The sequence below is a fragment of the Leptodactylus fuscus genome, chromosome 3 (assembly GCF_031893055.1).
Source record: "Leptodactylus fuscus isolate aLepFus1 chromosome 3, aLepFus1.hap2, whole genome shotgun sequence".
NCBI lineage: Eukaryota > Metazoa > Chordata > Amphibia > Anura > Leptodactylidae > Leptodactylus > Leptodactylus fuscus.
Genome location: NC_134267.1, coordinates 155,105,413 through 155,126,724, shown reverse-complemented (window position 1 = coordinate 155,126,724; position 21,312 = coordinate 155,105,413). Strand labels below are relative to the sequence as shown.

General features: G+C 39.4%; 1 protein-coding gene across 1 annotated transcript in view; it reads left to right on the top strand.

The window, feature by feature from the left end:
• The window catches only part of LOC142196907 (anosmin-1-like), a 41,659-nt gene extending 29,225 nt beyond the window's left edge, over window positions 1-12,434 (top strand). Inside the window, exons 7-15 of the mRNA XM_075266888.1 lie at window positions 428-630; window positions 720-855; window positions 936-1,082; window positions 2,706-2,800; window positions 5,414-5,582; window positions 9,500-9,702; window positions 11,296-11,355; window positions 11,577-11,692; window positions 12,383-12,434. Coding sequence (XP_075122989.1) covers window positions 428-630; window positions 720-855; window positions 936-1,082; window positions 2,706-2,800; window positions 5,414-5,582; window positions 9,500-9,702; window positions 11,296-11,355; window positions 11,577-11,692; window positions 12,383-12,434 — 1,181 coding nt within the window. The remainder of the gene's footprint in view (window positions 1-427; window positions 631-719; window positions 856-935; window positions 1,083-2,705; window positions 2,801-5,413; window positions 5,583-9,499; window positions 9,703-11,295; window positions 11,356-11,576; window positions 11,693-12,382) is intronic.
• The last annotated feature ends 8,878 nt before the right edge of the window (window positions 12,435-21,312 follow it).

The following is a 21,312-nucleotide window of genomic DNA, read 5'->3' as shown; positions in this document are numbered from 1 at the left end:
TATAGAACTGCCTGTGCCCGGATATGGTGAAAGGTCCTCTTTAAAGGGAGTCTTTTAGCAGTGAATTGGTTTTAAACCTATTCACAATACCTTGTTGAGGTGTTTCTACAGTTTCCAAATATGCCTCTGTTATTCAGCTTTATAGGCCCATTTTCATGTAAATCAATGTTTTTTGTCTATATTCCCAAGCAATGCACTTTTCCCCATATTTGTATATTAATAAATCTGTGATTTACATGAAAATGTGTCTTCAAAGGTGAATAACAAAGCAATATTTAGAAACCATAGAATCATTTCTACAAGTGAAATTAGGTTTATAACCAATTTATGTAAAATATGAAATTAGTATGTAAAGCTAACATATTGTTTGGTCTTTTCTATATATATAATATTACATTTTAATGCATCTTCACTTGACTTTCTTCAGATCCATTGCCACCAACTACTCCCACTGGTCTTAGAAAATTTAACCTCACTTTTGCTCCTGATGGTACTGTCAGAGTGAAAATTACCTGGCATGTGCCACTGGAAAATGACCTAAAAATTCATCATTACAGAATATGGTGGAACGTTAAGAATAAGGGAAAGGTGCGTTCACAGAAGAAGGAGGAGAGTTGGATTTTAGCAGGGGTATGTAGTGCTCATTTTCACTTACCTTAACATCTAAGTATCTTGTTCTCTTGTTCTATCAAATGCAATAATGCTATGTTTTAATTTAGGCTAATACAGAATTTACACTACAAGGCCTGCTACCTGACACTGACTATCTTGTAAAAATACAAGCTGTATCCTATTGGGGGCAGAAAAGAATGACAAGTCTAAGGGCGAAGTTCATCTTCAGTACAGCACAGCAAGGTGACCCCACGTCTGATCTCACACTTATACAGATGTTAACCATAAACAATAAGATTAATGAATATATTTTCTTTATACAGATGTTAAACCAGCAAGCGAAAAACCTGCTTTGAATCTATGTAACATCCAAGGAAAATCATCTAAAAGTTGTAAAAATGCTTTACAAGCATTTTCTTTTTACAGCACTGACCAGCTTAAAATACAATTATTCTGGAAACAAATGGCAGGTAAGATATTCTATAATATATCGACATTTAATATCAGAAGGTCCACAGTAAATAGTCCTTGAGGTTTTTTCATGGTATTTAGCATTTACTTCATAAGCTGTAGAATATTCAGTATTGCCACCTTTATAGTTTTCACACAGTGTATCATCCAGATTTTCTAAACCTTTGAAAGAATATCTGCAAGTATTTATTTATTCTTCCAATGTATAAAATAACATATTCCAAATAATCTTCATTATAAAAAAAAATCACCATTGTGTATGTGTAGTTAATATATGGTCATTTATGGCTTTATGGTCACAAACTACACACAAAACTTTGTAGTCTGGTTTTGCAGTCATCTGTTAAGACGACCATATTGATTACAGAAAAGTTGGCAGAACCTATTGATTTTAGTGAGAAGGGCTGGCTATCTAAAATGTATGTGTAAGGGAATTGCTAGAACAGCAATTCCCCAGAAGCTGCTGGTGAACCCTGGGGGGAGGGCACAATAGACAGTGAGCCCTAAGCTGAATTCCCCCCCACTGTCCCTTCCTGCTTGCCGGTCCTATCCTAAGCAATAGGCGGCAACTGGTCGACAGGCCCTTCCTATATAAGTGACAACACAGAACGAAGACAAGACAAACAAAAACAAAGGGAGGTCAGCTAGCCAAGGGTCCAGTAACAGTCAAGCAACGCAGTGCAGAATGAAAATCTAAGAGAGTAGTCAAAGGGTAAGCCAAAGGTCAGAGGTCAGCAATACAATAGCAGCAGAAGAGGAGCTTAGCAGGGACAAAGTCACAATAGCCAGCAAGTCTATGAGGGCTGATCTTCAGTATATAGGAAGCACAAGACCAGCCCTAGGCTTGATTGGAAGACAGGCTGTCAATCACACAGGGAAGGCTAGAATTAACTATTTGATGGACATAGGGAACAAGGTGTAGGAGATGGGTGTGGTGAAAATTCAATTACAGAGATAGATAGAGCAGTGTTCACACAGTGCAATGAAAAACACTAAGCAAGGAATCAAACTGAAGCCGCCTCCTGCGCCGCAGCGTGCACGGAGAGTGGCGCAGAGACCCGAACAGGCAGAGACATTACAGTATGGTGATGTTCTAACTATCTTCTGATGACACATGACAGGGGAAGAAGGATTGGGTCTGTTGGATTTCAAAATGAGCGAACCTTTGTTTTCACAGGTTTTTAGCAGTGGCTGTAGTCTTCTTCTATTGGCTTTAGCTAAACTAAGTAAGAGTGCCCACTAGTTAAGTACTAATATAGTATACTGTAGCTTATATGGATTGTCTTATTAAGATGACCTCTTTTTAAAAAGAAGCTGATCTAACCCCTAACAATAAACTGTTATCTCTGGGAAAAGTGCATCTTGGCATATATTCCCATGCATGTTGGCCATTCACATGAATTCACATAAAGTTGGATCCTAGTTGGCAACAACCCATTTAATCCAAAGAAAGACTGAAAAATTCAGCTGGTGGAATGTAAATAACCCATGATATAAGTAATGAAAGGGAAGTATCATGAATAGAAATGTATAATGATAATACAGAATTTTGATCTGAAATCTTAGACCATAAAAATGTTCTAAAGTTTCTGGTTTCTAAATCTATCCTATATGTTCTACAGACAATTTTGTGGAACCGCATACTTACTTAATAAAATGGAGACCAGTCACGTGTCACAATAATGACACCTTTTCAGGGGGAAAAGCAGTTGTGAAGGTGAGAAATGTCTGAATTTATATTATATACTAACAATAAGACATACTGCCCAGAAAAAATATATATACCACTAGCTTTTACCCGCGACTTCGTCTGCGGTGATTTGAGAATTGGGCGGACACAGACGTGTGAAACTGTAAAAGTGCTTTAAAAAGTTTGGTGGGCTAGCAAATGTGATGTGTTATATTGTGTATGTCGTGATACAGACAATGTGATGTGTTGTATTGTGTATGTCGTGATACAGACAATGTGATGTGTTGTATTGTGTCAGACAATGTGATGTGTTGTATTGTGTATGTCGTGATACAGACAATGTGATGTGTTGTATTGTGTCAGACAATGTTATGTGTTGTATTGTGTCAGACAATGTGATGTGTTGTATTGTGTATGTTGTGATACAGACAATGTGATGTGTTGTATTGTGTCAGACAATGTGATGTGTTGTATTGTGTATGTCGTGATACAGACAATGTGATGTGTTGTATTGTGTCAGACAATGTGATGTGTTGTATTGTGTCAGACAATGTGATGTGTTGTATTGTGTATGTCGTGATACAGACAATGTGATGTGTTATATAGTGGAAAGCTATATGTAAAATGTGAGTGAGTAGAGTGAGGGCTACTCCTGAGGTGACAGTAAGGAGTGTGCAGGCAGGTTGAGGCAGGAAATGCCAGGCAGTGTGTGTGAGTGTGTATGTAGTGATACAGACAATGTAATGTGTTGTGTATGTAGTGATACAGACAATGTGATGTGTTATGTGAGTGAGTAGAGTGAGGGCTACTCCTGAGGTGACAGTAAGGAGTGTGCAGGCAGGTTGAGGCAGGAAATGCCAGGCAGTGTGTTTGAGTCTATAGCTGGGGCTAGGAGTCCTGCTTTTGTGAGTCTCCTGCTAGGAAGCCATGTTGTTTAGTGGCACCGAAAGTAGCCTGTGACTCAATCCTAAGGGAAAACTATGTTTGTGGAAAATTGCACACAAATCCGTCCAGGCGTTTTAGCGTGATTGAGGAACAAACATCCAAACTCACAAACATCCAAACATCCAAACACACAAACTTTCACACTTATAATATTAGTAGGATTACTTCACTTATTGTTCAGACAGAAATGACTAAAGATGAATAAACTGCTGTCCGATGAAAAAGTGCTGCTCATTTGAAGTACAGTGCCTGGGTTCAGAATAAATTTAGATGCGCGCTGTCACTTCTTATAAAGTAATTGCCAATTTATAGAAATGCAGAGGTTGTGGTCACACCAAGGGCCTTCCATTTAAGGTTAAAGCCTCACGTTGCAGAAATGCAACTTTTTTTGTTGCAGATTTTGTTGTGTTTTTGAGCCAAAGCCAGGAGTGGAATGAGCAGAAGTGAGAAGTATATGAACTTCCTATATGTTTCCCATTCCTTTTGTAGCCATTCTTGGCTTTAGCTCAAAAAACCGTAACAAAATCTACGACAAAAAAAGCTGCGTTTCCGCAACATGAGGCCTTAGTCTAACACCAGAATGCAACTCAAGTTTGTCACAATCACACTACAAATTGTTTGAAAGTTGCACAATTTTGGACAACAGAAAACTACATGGTGGAATCCAACCTTTCTGTGACTGAGAATTGTAGGTTCACTCCTGTAGGCTGAGGCATTGAGGAAACACAGCTTTTTTGTTGCAGTTTTTATTGCAGTTTTTTGAGCCAAAATCAGTAGTGGGTGAGCAGAAGGTAGAGGTGTAAGTACTTCCTATATATTCTTCCCATTCCTTTTGTAACCTCTCCTATGTTTGGTTAAAAAACAAAACAAAATCGACAACAAGAAGCTATGTTTCCACAGTGTGGGACCTCAGTTTTTGCTCTTATCTTAACTCTATGACTCTGTTTTTTGCCATGATGCTGTTAGTTTTCCAACAAATCAAGAGGAATTCAACAAAGCTGTATTGACTAATATGTAGATGCCATCAAAATTAATAAAAATACAAAAAATAAATGCAGATTTTTTTGGGGAGAAATGTTCCAAATAGCCTAGTATATGGATTGGAGATGAAGTAGGGAAAATGAGGAGCACATGGCAACAACCCAACACATGTACCAATCACTCTAGAATCAGTGCTGGCTTTTGCAGTCGCTCTTGACTCTGGGTCATAGAGGGAGTCAAATTATTCAAGAACAGCTAAAAAGTCTTGTATTAAAACCTATAAAATCCCATACCTGGATTGCTGGAAACTTCCAACCTAATGCATATCACTCAGGATGTTATAAATTGCTAACAAAACAAAAATGGCCAAAAGTGAGCAGTGGAAGAGAGAACTTTTCAGAATCTATTTAATTCATCATTAAGGTTATTAAAGGAACACTCCAGGAAAAAGGATCTACTGTTCTACTGCGTTCTTCTTAGTATAGGATGTAATGGATTTAAAAAAATCAAAAAACAAAAGAAGGATCCCTGTGTCATGCATTGCTCATTCAGGCCCTGTATTAGACAAAACACAGAGGATCAGTATTGTGTGGTGTGTTCCTTTATACTCCTATATTTGACAATCCCATTTGATATCCTAAGCTGTGCAGCAGCCATGTTGCCTTTATGTCTGTATTCAAGTGTTAAATAAGGACTTCTGAATTTTTCCTACAGGGATCCAGCTACATTATTACTGGCATCCAGTTTGCATGCATATATAAAGTAACAGTACGGCCATTCACCCTTCAGAGACCCCTGGTTGAAGAGGTGACTTTTGTAAAAACACCGAAGTGCAACAACATGAAAGTTAAAGGCCTGAAAGATGCACGTTGTCCAAAACAGGGTGAGTGACCTACAAAGTAAGCTTAGTTACAGTACGTGGAAAAACAAGGACTTATCATGGAATTAAAAAACATTTCCATGAAAAATAAAATCATTTAAAGTGATCTGCAGACAGCATGTTATAAGAAAGACGCTGAGCAGCTTCATATTTAGTTTTAGTATAACTTGTATTTTATTCATTTAGAGGGGTACCCCGGTGATTTTTCTGGCTTCATATATTGTCTCAAAGGCCATTTCCTCAATAGTAATAGTTGTTTACTCACAGTGTCTTTTCTTATCTTGCTTTTCACCTTCAATAAGTCACATGACCACCGTGAGTCCTCCTTTTCTAGCATTGGTTGTTGTGCAAACTGGAGGTCTCTATACCATCTGCAGATACCATTTAGAACTACACATTTGTCAACATTCGGTCCCCCTCCTATTCTTCTGCCCTAACTCTTCTGTTAAAATGCCTCCCAGTTCCTCCTCTGTCTCTAAGTCTATAAGAGTGGTGTGTCATGGATACAGAAGATGGTGATGTGTCGGCTCTGGGAGTGTTAGCTGTGTGGTCTGACAGGCTCCATCTGCCAGCCCGTCACAACTAATATATCCAGAGGTTTGGCATTTTCAGGTGTTGCATTGTTGAATTAGAGGTTAACTATGCCTTTCCTATATGCAACCCTTACCCTAACCTGCCTATTTTGATGTGAATACACCCTGCATACTAACAGTCACAAGAGGCAGCATCACCTACTGGATCCACAGCATACCAGGCAGCACCAGATTTTACCCACTCCATACTACTTATCAGCAGCAGAAGCTTGTAGCTTTTCAAGGACCTTCTAGGACCTTTTGTGACATAATCCTCACAATGTAAGGTCGTGTAAGGTTCATTTTAGGAACAGCTCAGCATTATTTTAGTATTTTGGAGAAACAGGAAATTGCTGTCAATCTGATAAAAGTACCCACAGCAATCCTAAGCATAGACATGTCTATTCCATGTCGCTGACTTGATTGATCCATCAACTTTGGAGTTAAGACCCTTTGACTATTTCACCTCCGTTTTGCACTTGTTGGCTACTGAATGGTTGCACTACTAGCAGATACTCTGGTTATCCCATGGGTCTCCATACCCAACGCTTTTGAAAGACTATACCAGCACTGGGTACGTTGTATCACAAGTTCTGGCATTGCCTCTTAATTTTCCCTTTTTGGACAGAGGTTAAGGTCCTGACTGATGCACTTTTTATACAGGGTGTCCTGCTGGAACTACTCATTTACTTGCTTAACCTACCTCTTCAACACCTTGGTAAAAAAAAGATGTCCAAGCTATTTTAGACCTCTACACTGCAAATAAAAGACTTGTGGCTCTGAACTGGAAGAGTGTGCATCCTCCTACAGTCGCTGTTTTTGCTGTTCATGTGAAGGACATATGTAGCCTAGAATATTTGACGGCCACTTTCAACAATACCGTGGAAGCCTTCCAATCCACTTGGTCCCCTTGGGATACCTATTGTATCCTCCAAGGTCTCTGCTCCCTCTTCCACTTTCCCTGTTTTACCTTCTTGTTGTCTCCCCTATTGTTTCCAATGAGATTGTGTACTGTTGGCAGATTATCTCCCCTGTTGTGACTTGCAAGCATTTTGCCCCTTTTCACACTGCTCCAGCCTGGTGATGTGGCACAGTACAGATCCACGTCCACACTGGCATTAAAACTCTTGCGAGTCTATTGTGAAGTCTTTTTTGAAGTCTTTTAAAAGGTGGTGCCCCCTAAAAAACTTGTTCTAAAAATGTGGTTTATTGTACTTTGGGACGTTTCACTGTACAAGGCTTACTGAATCTTTTACCATACGCTGCTGACAGAGCTATAGTTGGCAGGAACCCTAAAAAACTGTTTTAATATACCTTGGTGTATGTTGTTAGTACTAGCACAAAAGTGAATATCTTACTTTTAAATCAGGGCAAACCATACAAGTGCAGTGAGGGCAGTTCTTCATCCTTAAGTGCACTCTGCATTAAACTACTCCACAGACTCTCCTCCTTTTTCTCTGGAGGCTGGGGAAGGTGAAAAAAACAAAACATGTTCACCTGTCCCTGATGCTCCGGTGTCTCAGGCCGCTTTCTAGTCCCGCTGCGCCCCAGGGCTTGCTCGGGCTGAAATCCCTGCCGCGTGTGACCACTGAGGCCCATCAGCGGCCTCAGAGGCATAAAGAAAGGATCCCGAGACATCAAAGTGATGTCCTCAGCATTCTGCCAGAACAAGCCCAGGAGCACCAGGGGCCGAGACAGTGACCTGGTACACAAGAGCACCTGGGTCAGGTGAGTATTTTATTATTATTATTATTATTATTGTTCACTTTTCCAGTCTCCAGAGAAGAAACTGTTTTTCCTGGACAAGCTTTTTCAATGTTAGTTTTTCACATTTACTAACAATATACGCAAAGTTATTTATCTCCTTCGGGGTCAACTCCTCAGATCTAATGAGGAACATCAATGATTGAAAAGGGGGATAAACTGCTGTAAATACTATGGCAGTGTTTTTCTCTCATTATAACAAAAGATTAGATTGTATTAGACTGTTAGGCAGCATTCACACTGAGTAACGCTGGCGTTTTTTGTGCTTATTTTGGCACGTAGCGCCACGTAAATGCCGCGTTTGCGCCGTACAACGCTACCGCAAAATAGCGCGACGCAAACGCGGCGTTTACTCGGCGCTACGTGCCAAAATAAGCACAAAAAACGCCAGCGTTACTCAGTGTGAATGCTGCCTTACAATGTCCTCTGACATTCAGCTTGAGCCATTTAACATCAGGGGGCCCCATAAGGTGTCTTTTCCAACATGAGGAGCCCATTACATTATAGTTGGAGAGCCTGGTACAGATTTTGCATCAGGACCAAGGAGCTTCATGTTACGTCAGAGAATTATATTAGCATTAAAGGGGCTCTATCAGCAAAATCATGCTGATAGAGTTCCACATATGTGTGAATAGCCTTTAAAAAGGCTATTCAGGCACCGTAAATGTTTTATGAACCCCCCCCTCCCCCCCCGTTTTAAAATAAAACCCTAAAAAAGATTATGATCTACTTATGCATTGTGCACGCTGGGCGGGCATTCAGGTTGCGCCGTCTTCTTCATTCACGCCTCTTCTTCCTCCGATGTCCTCCGGTCCCGTCCTCCTCCGGCGCTCGCGAACTGACACTGATAAAAAAAAATGGCCTGGGCGCCTGCACAGTAGCCGTAGTAGAAGCCGCATGCTACTGCGCAGGTGCCCAGGCCATTTTTTTTATATCAGTGTCAGTTCGCGAGCGGCGGAGGAGGACGGGACCGGAGGACATCGGAGGAAGAAGAGGCGTGGATGAAGAAGACACACCCTGAATGCCCGTCCATCGTGCACAATGCAATGCAGATCATATTCTTTTTTAGGGTTTTATTTTAAAACGGGGGGGGGGGGGGGTAGTTTAATATAACATTTACGGTGCCTGAATAGCCTTTTTAAAGGCTATTCACGCATATGTGGGACTTTATCAGCATGATTTTGCTGATAGAGCCCCTTTAAATCTAATATTTAATTATATTAAAGTAAATGTATATTAATTAATAGGAGATTAGAAAGATAAAAATGAAAACAATACAGATGGTGGAAAAAGAGTGGAGATATGCTTTATTTTTGTCACTTTTGTGGAATCAGTGTGATATCCTTTGTCCTCGAACTCTGAGAGAATGAAAAATGTAGGAATACATTGAAAACAAATGTAGATCCATTCTTCAAGCACAGACAGTACAGTAATAAGGATTACATTCTGTCTGTGATAAACACAGGCCACATATACACATTCAAAGCAGATATGTGAATAAGCACTAATGCTTTCTATGCATATTTACTAAGGAGAGTATTTGTAAACTCAGTAATACAATGTGCCATTTTTTTGCAACTCTAGGGCGCCACCGCCTGTCTAGAAGTTTGATGCACAGGTCAGGAAAATTAACAGCAGCCTTTCAGAGTCTCAATGGGAAAATTAAAGGAGAATTTCACTGGCAAGTTTTACAGATGGACCCCTTCAACTCCATTAAAAATTTTCTATTCAGCTGGGCAGAGATGTCACAAGCTACCGCATTTTACAATACACTTACACTTCCAGCTGTAAGTATATAGGGGTGATACAATTCTTTGAAATAGCTCAAATAAAGCCTCAATTACATGTGTATTATGGTCAATATTTGGAGTCAGTATTTGTGAGCCAAACCTAAATATATAGAAAGATTGGCACCTCTTTTTGGTTTTAGCTTATAAATACTGATGCAATATACTGATCATAATACACAAGTGTGAGATCCTCACATTTAACTTTATTTCACAGTGTTTTCATCACAGCATTAGCTTGCAAATTTTTATTGGACAGATATATTAGTAAGGCTGGGTTCACACCAGCGCTTAAATTCAGTTCAGGGATTCTGTCCCTGAATCTGCTTGAAAAATGCGGAGAAAAAGACTTTTCTATCTGCATTTATTAAATGGAAACCTGGAAGATCCCATCATAGTCTATGAGGTCTGCAGGTTTCCGCTGCTAACCACTTTGTAAGCGTATTGAGTTTCCATTTTTCGGATCCATAAGTGCACCCGAAGAATGGAAAGCCACACGCAAATGTGAACCTAGAGTAAAGCAATGTGCACACTGGAGTCAGAGGCTCTGTTCTTTGCCTTTGTCAGTATTCAGTACTGTTTATCCATTCCACACAGTGGGATCTGACTATATGTGCTTTGAAGTTTTCAAAGGCTAAAACATTGATAACCTATCCTATCCATCATGCTCAATCCCTGGTCCCCCTATGGGAAGCAGTTGACATTAATAAAAAAGTGCATAACCTCCTTGTGACTAAGGCCCCACAGCGTTTCCATAGGTATAATTGACATACTCATGTTTTGAAATCACAGCATTTCCGCTGCTGATTTCTTTTATGCAATGTGTGGATGGCATTAGCAGCAAAATTGCAGCGTTTACTCTCTATTGGGCCCAGGCCTTTTATTGCATTCTGAGGTTAGGAGGGTTATGTCACATAAATTATTCATCTTCTGTCTATAGGACCTCTATGAGGTCTCCATTGTTCCTGAGAACACAAGATGTGCATCTCCAATCCTTTCACTTCAATGGAAGTGCTGGAAATAGCACTAGGGGAGTGCCAAACTTTTTTTTTGGCTATTTCCAGCACTCCCACTGAAGTGAATAGAGTGAGGACAAGCAATCTGAATCCACCATTACAGTTAAGAGAACCTGTCAGGTCAATTTGAAACGCTAAACCAGCCACAGGTCCTTATAGACATGGGGTTTAGTGTCCCAAATTGCCCTGTTTTAAATTCATGTGCCCACAATAATAATAATTAAAAAAAATCTCAGCAGCTGGACCCCCACTGATCAGCAATTTATTCCCTATCCTTTGGATGGGGGATTAATAATTTTTGTGCCATAACTCATTTAGTAATAAACCTACAAATTCCTAGTGTATGCTCTATGGGAATATCAGATATCACTAGTGGTCCCATAGACAGTGAATCGAGCAGTAATGTGCCTGCTCAGCCTTCTGTTCTAATAACATGTTTGAACGGGGCCCCTATTCTTGTGACTGGTAGGGGGTCCCAGTAGTTGGACCACCATCAGCTAGTTTGCCTTATCCTGCAAGCCCTTTTAAGCTAATGCTATCATCTCACACCATAACATTTGTGCATGTATATTCATAGCCTGAAAAACAAGCACAGTTGCTGAAATGGAATCTACAAGACATTGTAACATTGGCAATTGTCAGCAATAAAATCTGAAGATTGCTGAGGTTCACCTTCTGGGGATGGGAAACAGAGTAGCAGAGAACTGATATATATAAACAGTGTAGCCGACTGTGTTAGCGACTCGGGAACATTGCTCTAGTTATCAGTATGGGTCTGTGAATAGGTGAAAAATGTTAATTTAAAGGATAATTGTATATTGTATCATACATTTTACAATCATGCTATGTGTATTGTAGACTCAGAATTTTATGATTATTGATGACCTCAAGCCCTCCACTTTCTACCATGTTAAAGTCCAAATCGTTGCTCTCAGTGCTTCATCTACAGAGAACGCTTTCCTCACTCCTGAATTGTAAGGTGAGTTATAGAGTAGGCCATCTTTGCAGTGTAGTTTACTGATGTAATAATATGCTTTCATTGCCTAGTAAATACTCCCCATTTCCCATTTATTTGTTAATACTTTATGGGTCAATCCCTAATTTTCAGCAACAATCCTGGAAATTCAGCCATCCCTTATTCAATTTAAGGATGGCCGAGTGGACTGGGGGCCAAGCGGCAATCAAAGGGGTTGTCCGAGGCATTTGTGCAAGCACCGTAACCCCTTCCCTATTTACATTGCATGCCATTTGTTTAATAACAGCCGTGCAATGTTATTACAGACTGTATTTGCTCTTATTGATGACCCTATCCTGAGGATAGGTTATCTGTTCAGGAACTGGAATAACCATGTAAAGGGGTTATCTACCGTTTAAACAACATTGCTATCAAGAATATCCTGCAGAGACGGGGTAGGGGGCCCACTAGGCTTTAGTTACATCACCTGTCTGAAAGAAAGAAAATCAGTTGACATGCTGAGATCAACAAATGAGTTCCGGATATTTCTACAAGAACACCAGTTTTTGTTTTTTTTTATAAAGAACATAAAGCAAAGAGTATGGATGTGTTTTACTAGTTTACCTTTAAAAGCAATAGTACAATAGTTAAACGTCTAAAAACGAAATTTAAGCACTTTTTAATGAATAGGTTTTTTTTCTCTTTTCAGATTTATGGCCTTCCCAGAAAATGTATATACAATGAATTACTTTACATGCTAAGGATGAGCAATAATTCCGTTTTAGTGAACATAGAACATCGGGACATAGCCAAACAAAAAAAAAAAAAAAAAATGAACCAGAAGACTGTAACCATTTAATAATAAATGTATCTGTCATAATGTGCCTTATGTATATGAATGGAGATTAAATGGAGATGGATGAAGACAGAGGGTAGTACATCTGCATTAGTCATTCTGTTAGTTTTTCAGTCTGTTGCTCTGATCTAGTGATGAATCAGAACAAAGAACTTGCAAAACAATGCTGTGAACATACCCTTAGCATGTTTATCATACTACACATATAAATAATGTTTTATGTTTACAGATCATTTTTTAAATTATAATGAAATAATGTTTTGTATATAGTTATTTCTATGTTTGGTATTATAATTTATACATTAAAGCATATTTATAGCAAACTATCCTTTGGTCGGTATCTGACTTTGCAATTGTCTACATTGCAGAAGCCCATTACAAGAATGTACAAGTAAGGCTGGGTTCACACTATCGTAGGTGTCCGACAGCTAGTGTCCATAGCTAATGTCCATTTAAGATCCTTTAGTGTCCATTTGTGTTCATAAAGGGATTGTCCCATGAAAAGCAGCCTATCTATACTGCTAGTTTATCTGGATTTAATACTTTTCCTAAATACATTGCTTTATCAAAACTGCTTTGTTTGGCCACTATCTTAATTTATTCACTTCATTGTTGATACTGCGTTTCTATGGACACTGGGCTTATCTGCTCATTTCCCAAGTGACTAGCTGCCTCCTCTCAGGGGTGGAGGGAGGGGCTGACAAGCAATGGAGCTCCTCAGATAGGGGAGGGGGAGGTGACAGCTCGGGGATTACTGTGCTGTCTATCTTCAGCTTTTCGACTTATCAGCCGGTTTAATTGAATTTGACTGATAAGGACTGAGATATGGAGTCTGGTACCTCTGTACATAATGTAAGCTGACTCAAATCCAGCTCTGCTACATCAGTTTCCACATCAGCTTTATACTGTGGTAATGCATTTACAACCAATCCCTCATTACTGACTGCAAACATAGCAGATAGCAGAGCAAGTGAAACCCCGCCCACCAATGTGCCGAGAAATCCAGGAAGTGAAGAGAGCACAGAGCCTGCAGGCTACAGAACAAGAGTTATGGGAATACCCATTTAAGTGTCCGTTTACAACCATTTCTGTTTTTTCAAGCGGACAGAAAAATCCTACATGTTATAGATTTAATAAGGGAAGAAAAACCACAAAGAAAAATGGAGCAAAATCATAATAAAAAACATTTCCACTGGACTCTTAGCTATGGTACGCTATGTGGGGCCTTAGGCTAAAATAGGAAGTTTGTTATGAATGGTCTTCCAGCCAGAGTGAAAACTACAATATTTCATTTTTTGCATAAATATAGTGACATGGAAAAACTATATAAAAAAAAATGTTTTTATAAAGTATGTTCTAATAATATATATTTTTTTTGCTCTACACATTTTCTTTGCAGGAATGTCGGTAATTGTTTAATCCAGCATCTGAAGAGGGTTTGTACAAATCCACACACATACTACACAAACAACCCAAATCTAATACATGGGATGGATGCTTGTGCCAAAAATTGCTGCAAGAAATCGGTCACATATAAACCTGTATTTATCTCTATATAAAGGAGTTAGTACATATATTTTTCTGATACAAGGATTGAATTTGGTTGCGATAACATTATCACCATGGATAGCGCCTGAGTTCTGTGATGTAATAGAGCAGCTGTTGCAGTTTACTTGCCACCAAGATTCCACACAATACACTTCGTCTGTCTTGCTGAATTTCCATCACCTACCTTGTGATTACGTAAGGTACATTTCTGTTAGGTTTATGACATTTCATTTAAAATTATATAAAAATTCAGAACCTAGCCTAGTTAAATTAAATGTAAAATAATCAGCTAGTTGATGGAGGATAAAAATAGTCATAAAAATTTAACATTTTTAATAACTGCTTTTCATCCAAGGGGCCCCCATTTTCATTGATCCCTCATGGATTTGAGTTTATTGATGGATCTGTGAAAACAAATATTAATGAGAAATGGATAACTAGGAATCAGTCATGTGAACAGATTTACTGATTTCCGTTAATTTTCATGCTACCATATGACAGCCATTATAAAAACAGCCATCACATAGCCATGAATGATGGCTAGGTGTTGACAACAGTGACCAGGAACCTTAAAGGGGTTGTCCCATCACAAGGATCCGATCTGTACTGCTTGTTAATGTGGATGTAAGACTTTTCCTAAATACACTGCTTCAGCAAAACTGCTTTGTTTGTCCACTATCTTACTTTATTTAATTCTTTGTGGCCACAGCCCTGACTTAGCTGCTCATGAGTCAAGTGATGTATCTGCCTGCTCTCAGGGGGGAGGGAGGAGGGGCTAAGTGCAGGGAGCGAGCCTGTGTTTCTAGCTATTCCTGTGTCTACACCACGTGACCTAGCTTCCTGATCTCAGATAGGGGAGAGGAGCTGCTTTCATTTCTTCTGTTCTACCAGTTATCAGGCTAGCTAATTCAGATGTGTTCATTATGGCAGAGACAGGCAGTCTCTGTATGTAACACCACAAAATGGAGTTGCTGCTGCCTGTACTTCATAGTCCAATATGGGTGGGCGGAGCTACACACGTATTTGGGGGCGGAGCTAAACGGCAGGTTGCATGTGAAACCCCGCCCACCAAATGATGCAAGAAACCAGGAAGAAAGAAGATTTTACAGCAGTAAAGACTGATGAGTATGTGAGGTGGGAATACCCCTTTAAGATTTCCCTCCATAAACTGATGGGAAAGAATATACCTAAGATGGAGCATTGACCCTAAACACAATATAGATTAACATGATATTTGAAAGGAATAGAATGAATTTCCTTTTACTTGCAATTTTCTGTAATTTATCAGTAACATTTACAACTCATAGGGAGCCTTCACACGGAGTAAATGCGCATGTATTTTTGCAAAATACACGTGTAAAAATACACGTGTAAAATATAGACTCCCATTGACTTCAATTATATTTTTTACACGTGCAAAAATGCGCCTGTAAAAATACGCCTGTAAAATGTCATTGAAGTCAATGGGAGTCTTATTTTTACACGTGTATTTTGCAAAAATACACACGCGTTTACTCCGTGTGAAGGCTCCTATAACCGAAAAAAAATCTGTAGGAATTCTAATAAATGTCCCAATCCATGCCATACTAACATTTTCAGTTGTCCACAGATAAAAAAAATTCCCACACAGTGGATCAGCTTTGAACTTGACGCATAATATGTCTTCAAATTCTAAGAAGCCCTTATAAAACATAGGAGACACTGATCATTTTTACAGGTGACTTTGGTGCTTTGTAATAGTGCCGAACAGATTGTGCTATAGTGGACACCAATACGATTAACTAGAGTGGTGGAACAGTATACATCAGTGCCACTTTCCACCATTCACACTGTGAACCCTGATTTCTGTACTTGTTATAGGCAGATGCCATGACTTCTCTGGGACAGGGCACATGCACACAGCAAAGCACAAGGCACTGCTATATATACTCTGACAGATTCATGTCGAGTGTTAAAGGGGTTTTTCATTGCAAGTATCACTAGACTGAGAAGGATTGGACGTGCACCGACAGGGCTTTAGTGACTTGGTTTGAAGTAAAACATCTAAAGGATCCTCATTCTATTCTATAAAACTGGAAGGTATAATTATTGTAAGCCATCTACTTCAATCAAACTAGTAGTAAATGGAAGATACTTTATATGGACCCACACACAACTATGGTCATGTTCATGGGGCCTTAATCTGATTTGTACAGAGTACATAATCTGTAGGATAAAAGAGAAACGGTATGTCTATACTTGTATCTAGACATAATCATGGTCCATGTGCACATATACCATGTTCCAAATTATTATGCAGATGATATTCTCTGATTTTTGTACATGGTCGATGCAAATGTACAATGTAATGTATAATGTTCAAATCTTCAACCGTTAGAGTATAAAATCAAATATTATTGGACAAACCTCCTAATGATAACATTTTTAAAAATTGATAAATCAAAAGCCAAATTATTATGTTAAAAATGATTATGCATATCAGAGTTTGTAGACATTTTATAGCTTGTAAAGAAGAGAAAATGGATCTAGCAGCATTAAAAAGTCACATTTACTGAAATCAAAAATTATGGAATATAAAAAAAACCCATCTTAACAGGGCAAGTTACATGTCAACATAGGACTCCTTCTTTGATATTACCTTCACAGCTCTTACATCCATTGAACTTGTGAGCTTTTGCATAGTTTCTGCTTGAATTTCTTTGGACGATGTCAGAAAAGCCTCCCAAAGCTGCTGTTTTGATGTGAACTGCCTCCCACCCTCATTAATAATGAGGTATTCTTTGCTGCATGAGATGATGCATTGTCATGCATGAAGATGATTTTTCTATGGAAGGCACTGTTCTTCTTTTTCATACCATGGAAGAAAGTGGTCAGTCAGAAACTCTATATACTTTGCAGAGGTAATTTTTACACCTTCAGGGAACCTAAAAGGGCCCACCAGCTTTCTCCCTATTATTATTTTGGCCCAAAACACATGCTGGCCATCCACCAACCATCCATTAGTCCTTTAGGGGTCCTATGTTGCTCTAGTTAACAGGCCTCTAACTGCTGTCCTTCTCCACCCCCATTGCTTGAGTGACATCTTCCATTTTGTCACACTTTATCGGCAGCTAGAGGTGGTTATCAATAGCAGAGCCCCAGTAGAAGAATGACCGCACATAAAGCCCTTCATCTAATTTATATAAGCATAAAATGCCGATTTTCATGAAAATGGAACTGCAATGCAGAATCGCCCTACAAGGTACTGTCATTACTTTGATACCCATTTTTTTCTGCAACACTTTTTGGGTGCATTCACACTTCGGATACGCTGACTGATTCTGAACGTTAAAACACGTTCAGAATCAGCGCGTATACAGCAGATCCCATTCACTTCAATGGGAGCCGGCATATGAGCGCTCCCCATTGAAATGAATGGGCTGCTTTTTTCTCTATGGGCCCCATCACACAGCGTAAGCGCTCGGCTCATTCCGAGCCATACACGAGAGCGCTTAACACTACCCGTTCATTTCAATGGGAGCGCTCGTAGAGAAAAAAGCAGCCCATTCATTTTAATGGGGAGCGCTCTTATGCCGCTCCCATTGAAGTGAATTGGATCTGCTGCATACGCGCTGATTCTGAACGTGTTTTAACGTTCAGAATCAGTCAGCGTATCCGAAGTGTGAATGCACCCTTTCATTGCATTTTCGCAGAGTTTTCGACCTTCTGCCCCTGTTATACTTGTAAGGAAAACTCCAGCGTGTCCTTGTCCTTAACTGCCGATAAAGTAGTGTAGGGATTAATAATAATATAAATTATATTTATTTAGCGCCAACATATTCCGCAGTACTGCACAATTTGTAGGATTCAAATACAGACAGAAAGATACCAGTTATCCCAAACAACCCCTTTAAGACCTCTCCTTATAAACCCATCATATAAAAATCATATTTATTTCTTTTAAGGTAAGCCATGTTTGATGTTTGCACTTTAACCCTTTAGTGATCAGCCTCTTTGGCCATTACTGACAAAGTAATTTTTTGCATTTTACCGTCATTTCATAACTTTTTTTATTTTTCTATCAATGTAACCGTATAAAGACTTATTTTTTGCGGGACAATATGTAGTGTTTACTTACATTACTGACACAATTTTGGGGTACATACTGTATATATCTCATTGACTAACTTTTATTAACTCTTTATGGGAAATAATAGGAAAAAAAGCTATTCCAGCACTGTCAGTTTACTTTATAAATTTTGTACCATTCACTGTGTGCTTTAAATGACACAATAAACATATTCTCTATAACACTGATATCCAATCCTAGGTCCTCAATATCAGATTTTCCAACACCAAGCAATACTATTGATAAAAAAAAGGTACAAAAAGGTTCAGCTCACCCACAGGTTGATATCAGACATCGGCTTTTCAATGGTTGAATTCTTCAGGGTGCACGGCAACACACACTATTCCTTGAGTGTAATATCTCCACAGCAAAAACAAATTTCTCCGGCAACTCTCCGATGATAAAATATAACTTTTAATCAGAAAACATCATAAAATGACAAATAATTTGATGTCAATCACAAAATAAATTAAAAAAAAAGTAAACCCCCTAAAAAACGCAGACGCGTTGCGGAACCATCGTTCCTTCCTCAGTGCATCAAGGAAGGAACGATGGTTCCGCAACGCGTCTGCGTTTTTTAGGGGGTTTACATTTTTTTTTTCTTTATTTTGTGATTGACATCAAATTTTTTGTCATTTTATGATGTTTTCTGATTAAAAGTTATATTTTATCATCGGAGAGTTGCCGGAGAAATTTGTTTTTGCAATACTATTGATCAGCTGTTCTCAACAGCTAATAGAGAATGGAGCAGAAGGCAGATAGCTCTGTTCTCTGTGAGCTGCTTATCCAAGTCACCACAGCGTAGCTCCCATTCAGTTGAAAAGGAACGGATTTGATGTGACTGAATAAGAACTGATATCCTGGGTCATTGATATTTCTAGACCTGAGTTAGCCATACAGTCTCTTACTCAGGAATACCATAGCATCAGTAAGTTATAGTTTACCTAGGGATTCTTCAAATGTATACTATTAGGGAGAGTTCACACGGAGTAACGTGCCGCGTGATGTGGCACGTAGACGCCGCGTGAGCTTTTGCGGGCCGTATACGCTCCCATTGATTTCAATGGGAGCCGGGATTGTATACGCGGCGCTATTTTGCGGCCGGGATTTTGTGCAAAATCACGGCCGCAAAATAGTGCCGCGTATATGATCCCGGCTCCCATTGAAATCAATGGGAGCGTATACGGCCCGCAAAAGCTCACGCGGCGTCTACGTGCCACATCACGCAGCACGTTACTCCGTGTGAACTCTCCCTTAAGGGGCTCACCAGCCTTCTCCTAGAATGGAGAAAACTAATTCTATCACTAATGAGTGGTAAGATATGTATGTTCACATAATTCATAAAGCAATGCATCTGATTTTCCTTACAGGGACTTTCCAGTGCATTATCTTAGTGTCTTAAAGGCTTCCACCAGGCCTGTTCAAATAACCAGAATCTGTAGAGGTAGGTGCAGAAATACATTGTAGACATCTGGGGTATTGACGTGCAATGATCACTACCGCACTTTACTTTCCACCATACCTTGCAGAATCCAACAGATGACAACTCTAGTTTGGTAGTGATAAAAGAGATTCAAATTGTTATTCTGGAAGCTGAAAAATGTACCTTACACCCCTATGTACAGAGAAGTGTACTCAGGGATGTGTATAACTGGGGAAAACAATGGACACAGAGACACACAAAGCTAAATCTGCTGAAGGCTTCTTGAACGGGGGATGGGGGGGGGGGGGGATATACAGCAAATGGTACTGTACCGAGGGCTTAAAAAGTACCATGGAAAGGCTGGAAGTGTGAGCTTCGTGTGCTGGGAAAGTGTCAGTCAATGGATGGAAGGGGAGGAAGTGTTTTATTATCTTAGGCTCAATGAGACAGATTTTTTATGACTGGTTTATAGTACTCCAGTCTTAATAAAGGACCCAATAGGTGCAAGGCATTCCTTATTTATCAAGACTCCAGACTCTTCACAAACAAGGCACAGACGCATGCCACTGTGCCAAAAGGAAAAACTACACCAGTCAGGAACTAAATTAGAACTCCTTTCTTTTTAATTTAGAGAATTTCTGTTATTTAATAAAATGGAAAATGGTAGGTTTTGCCAGAGAAGCAAAGTGAAGGTTAAAAGAAAGTCATGGGGGTACTGCAGAGAAATCTGCAGGTGAGAGGATTCTCTATTGTCCCACGCTATATACAGTACATGTTTCCAAGTTGTAATTTCTGTAAACTGTGCAGCCTACAGGCATTACTGAGTACTGCAACCAAAAATAAAAAAGTTGAATTTAGATATTAAGATTGTTTTCATGAAGTCATTGTGATATACCCGAACACCACAAGATGAAAGGTTCCTATAACCACACAACAGGTGCTTGTCTTACCATTCCTTATCGTTATCAGGTAAATTTGGGAATTCCTCCCCCAAAACAAGGTAGACAGTAGCAGGACACAGATTACATTAATACAAATTTGTTTTCTAAAATTCAGTACCATTCAGCTGCCTATCAATTGCCCCCACTGGTGCTGCTAATCTGTGTTGCCATTATGGGGCTTGAGCCATGTTTGTCCTATGAGATGGTGACATTGCAAACCTTTTTTTTTATTAGAGGGGTTTGCAAAATCTTAGGGGCTCTATCATTGGGAAAAGTCATTTTTATCTAAACACATGCTAACATAGGCTTTAGAAAGTCTATTCCACACTTACCTATAGTGTGTAAATTGCCTCAGTGGTGTCTGAATAAGTCCGTTTTTATTAATATGCTAATGAGCCTCCAGCCAGCTCAGGAAGTTCCCAGCAGCCTCCTCTTTCCCATTATCTTCTATGTGTGTGAAGCAAACAGGAAGCGAGTCATCAGCAGCAGCAGGAGCAGTCTCCCATAGAAAACAGCAGGGAGTGGTGTGCACCATCTATCGTGCACTAGTCTAATTAGCATATGAATATAAACAGACTTATTCAGAAACCACTGAGGCAATCTACATACAAAAGGTAGGTGTGAAGACTTTCTAAAGGCTATGCAAAGATTTGATTAGTTAAAAATGACTTTTCCTAGTGATAGAGCACATGGTTGGCTAAAGTATAACTAGCTGATTGGTGTAGGTCCGACTGCTGGGACCCCCTGATTGCAAGAACCGCAT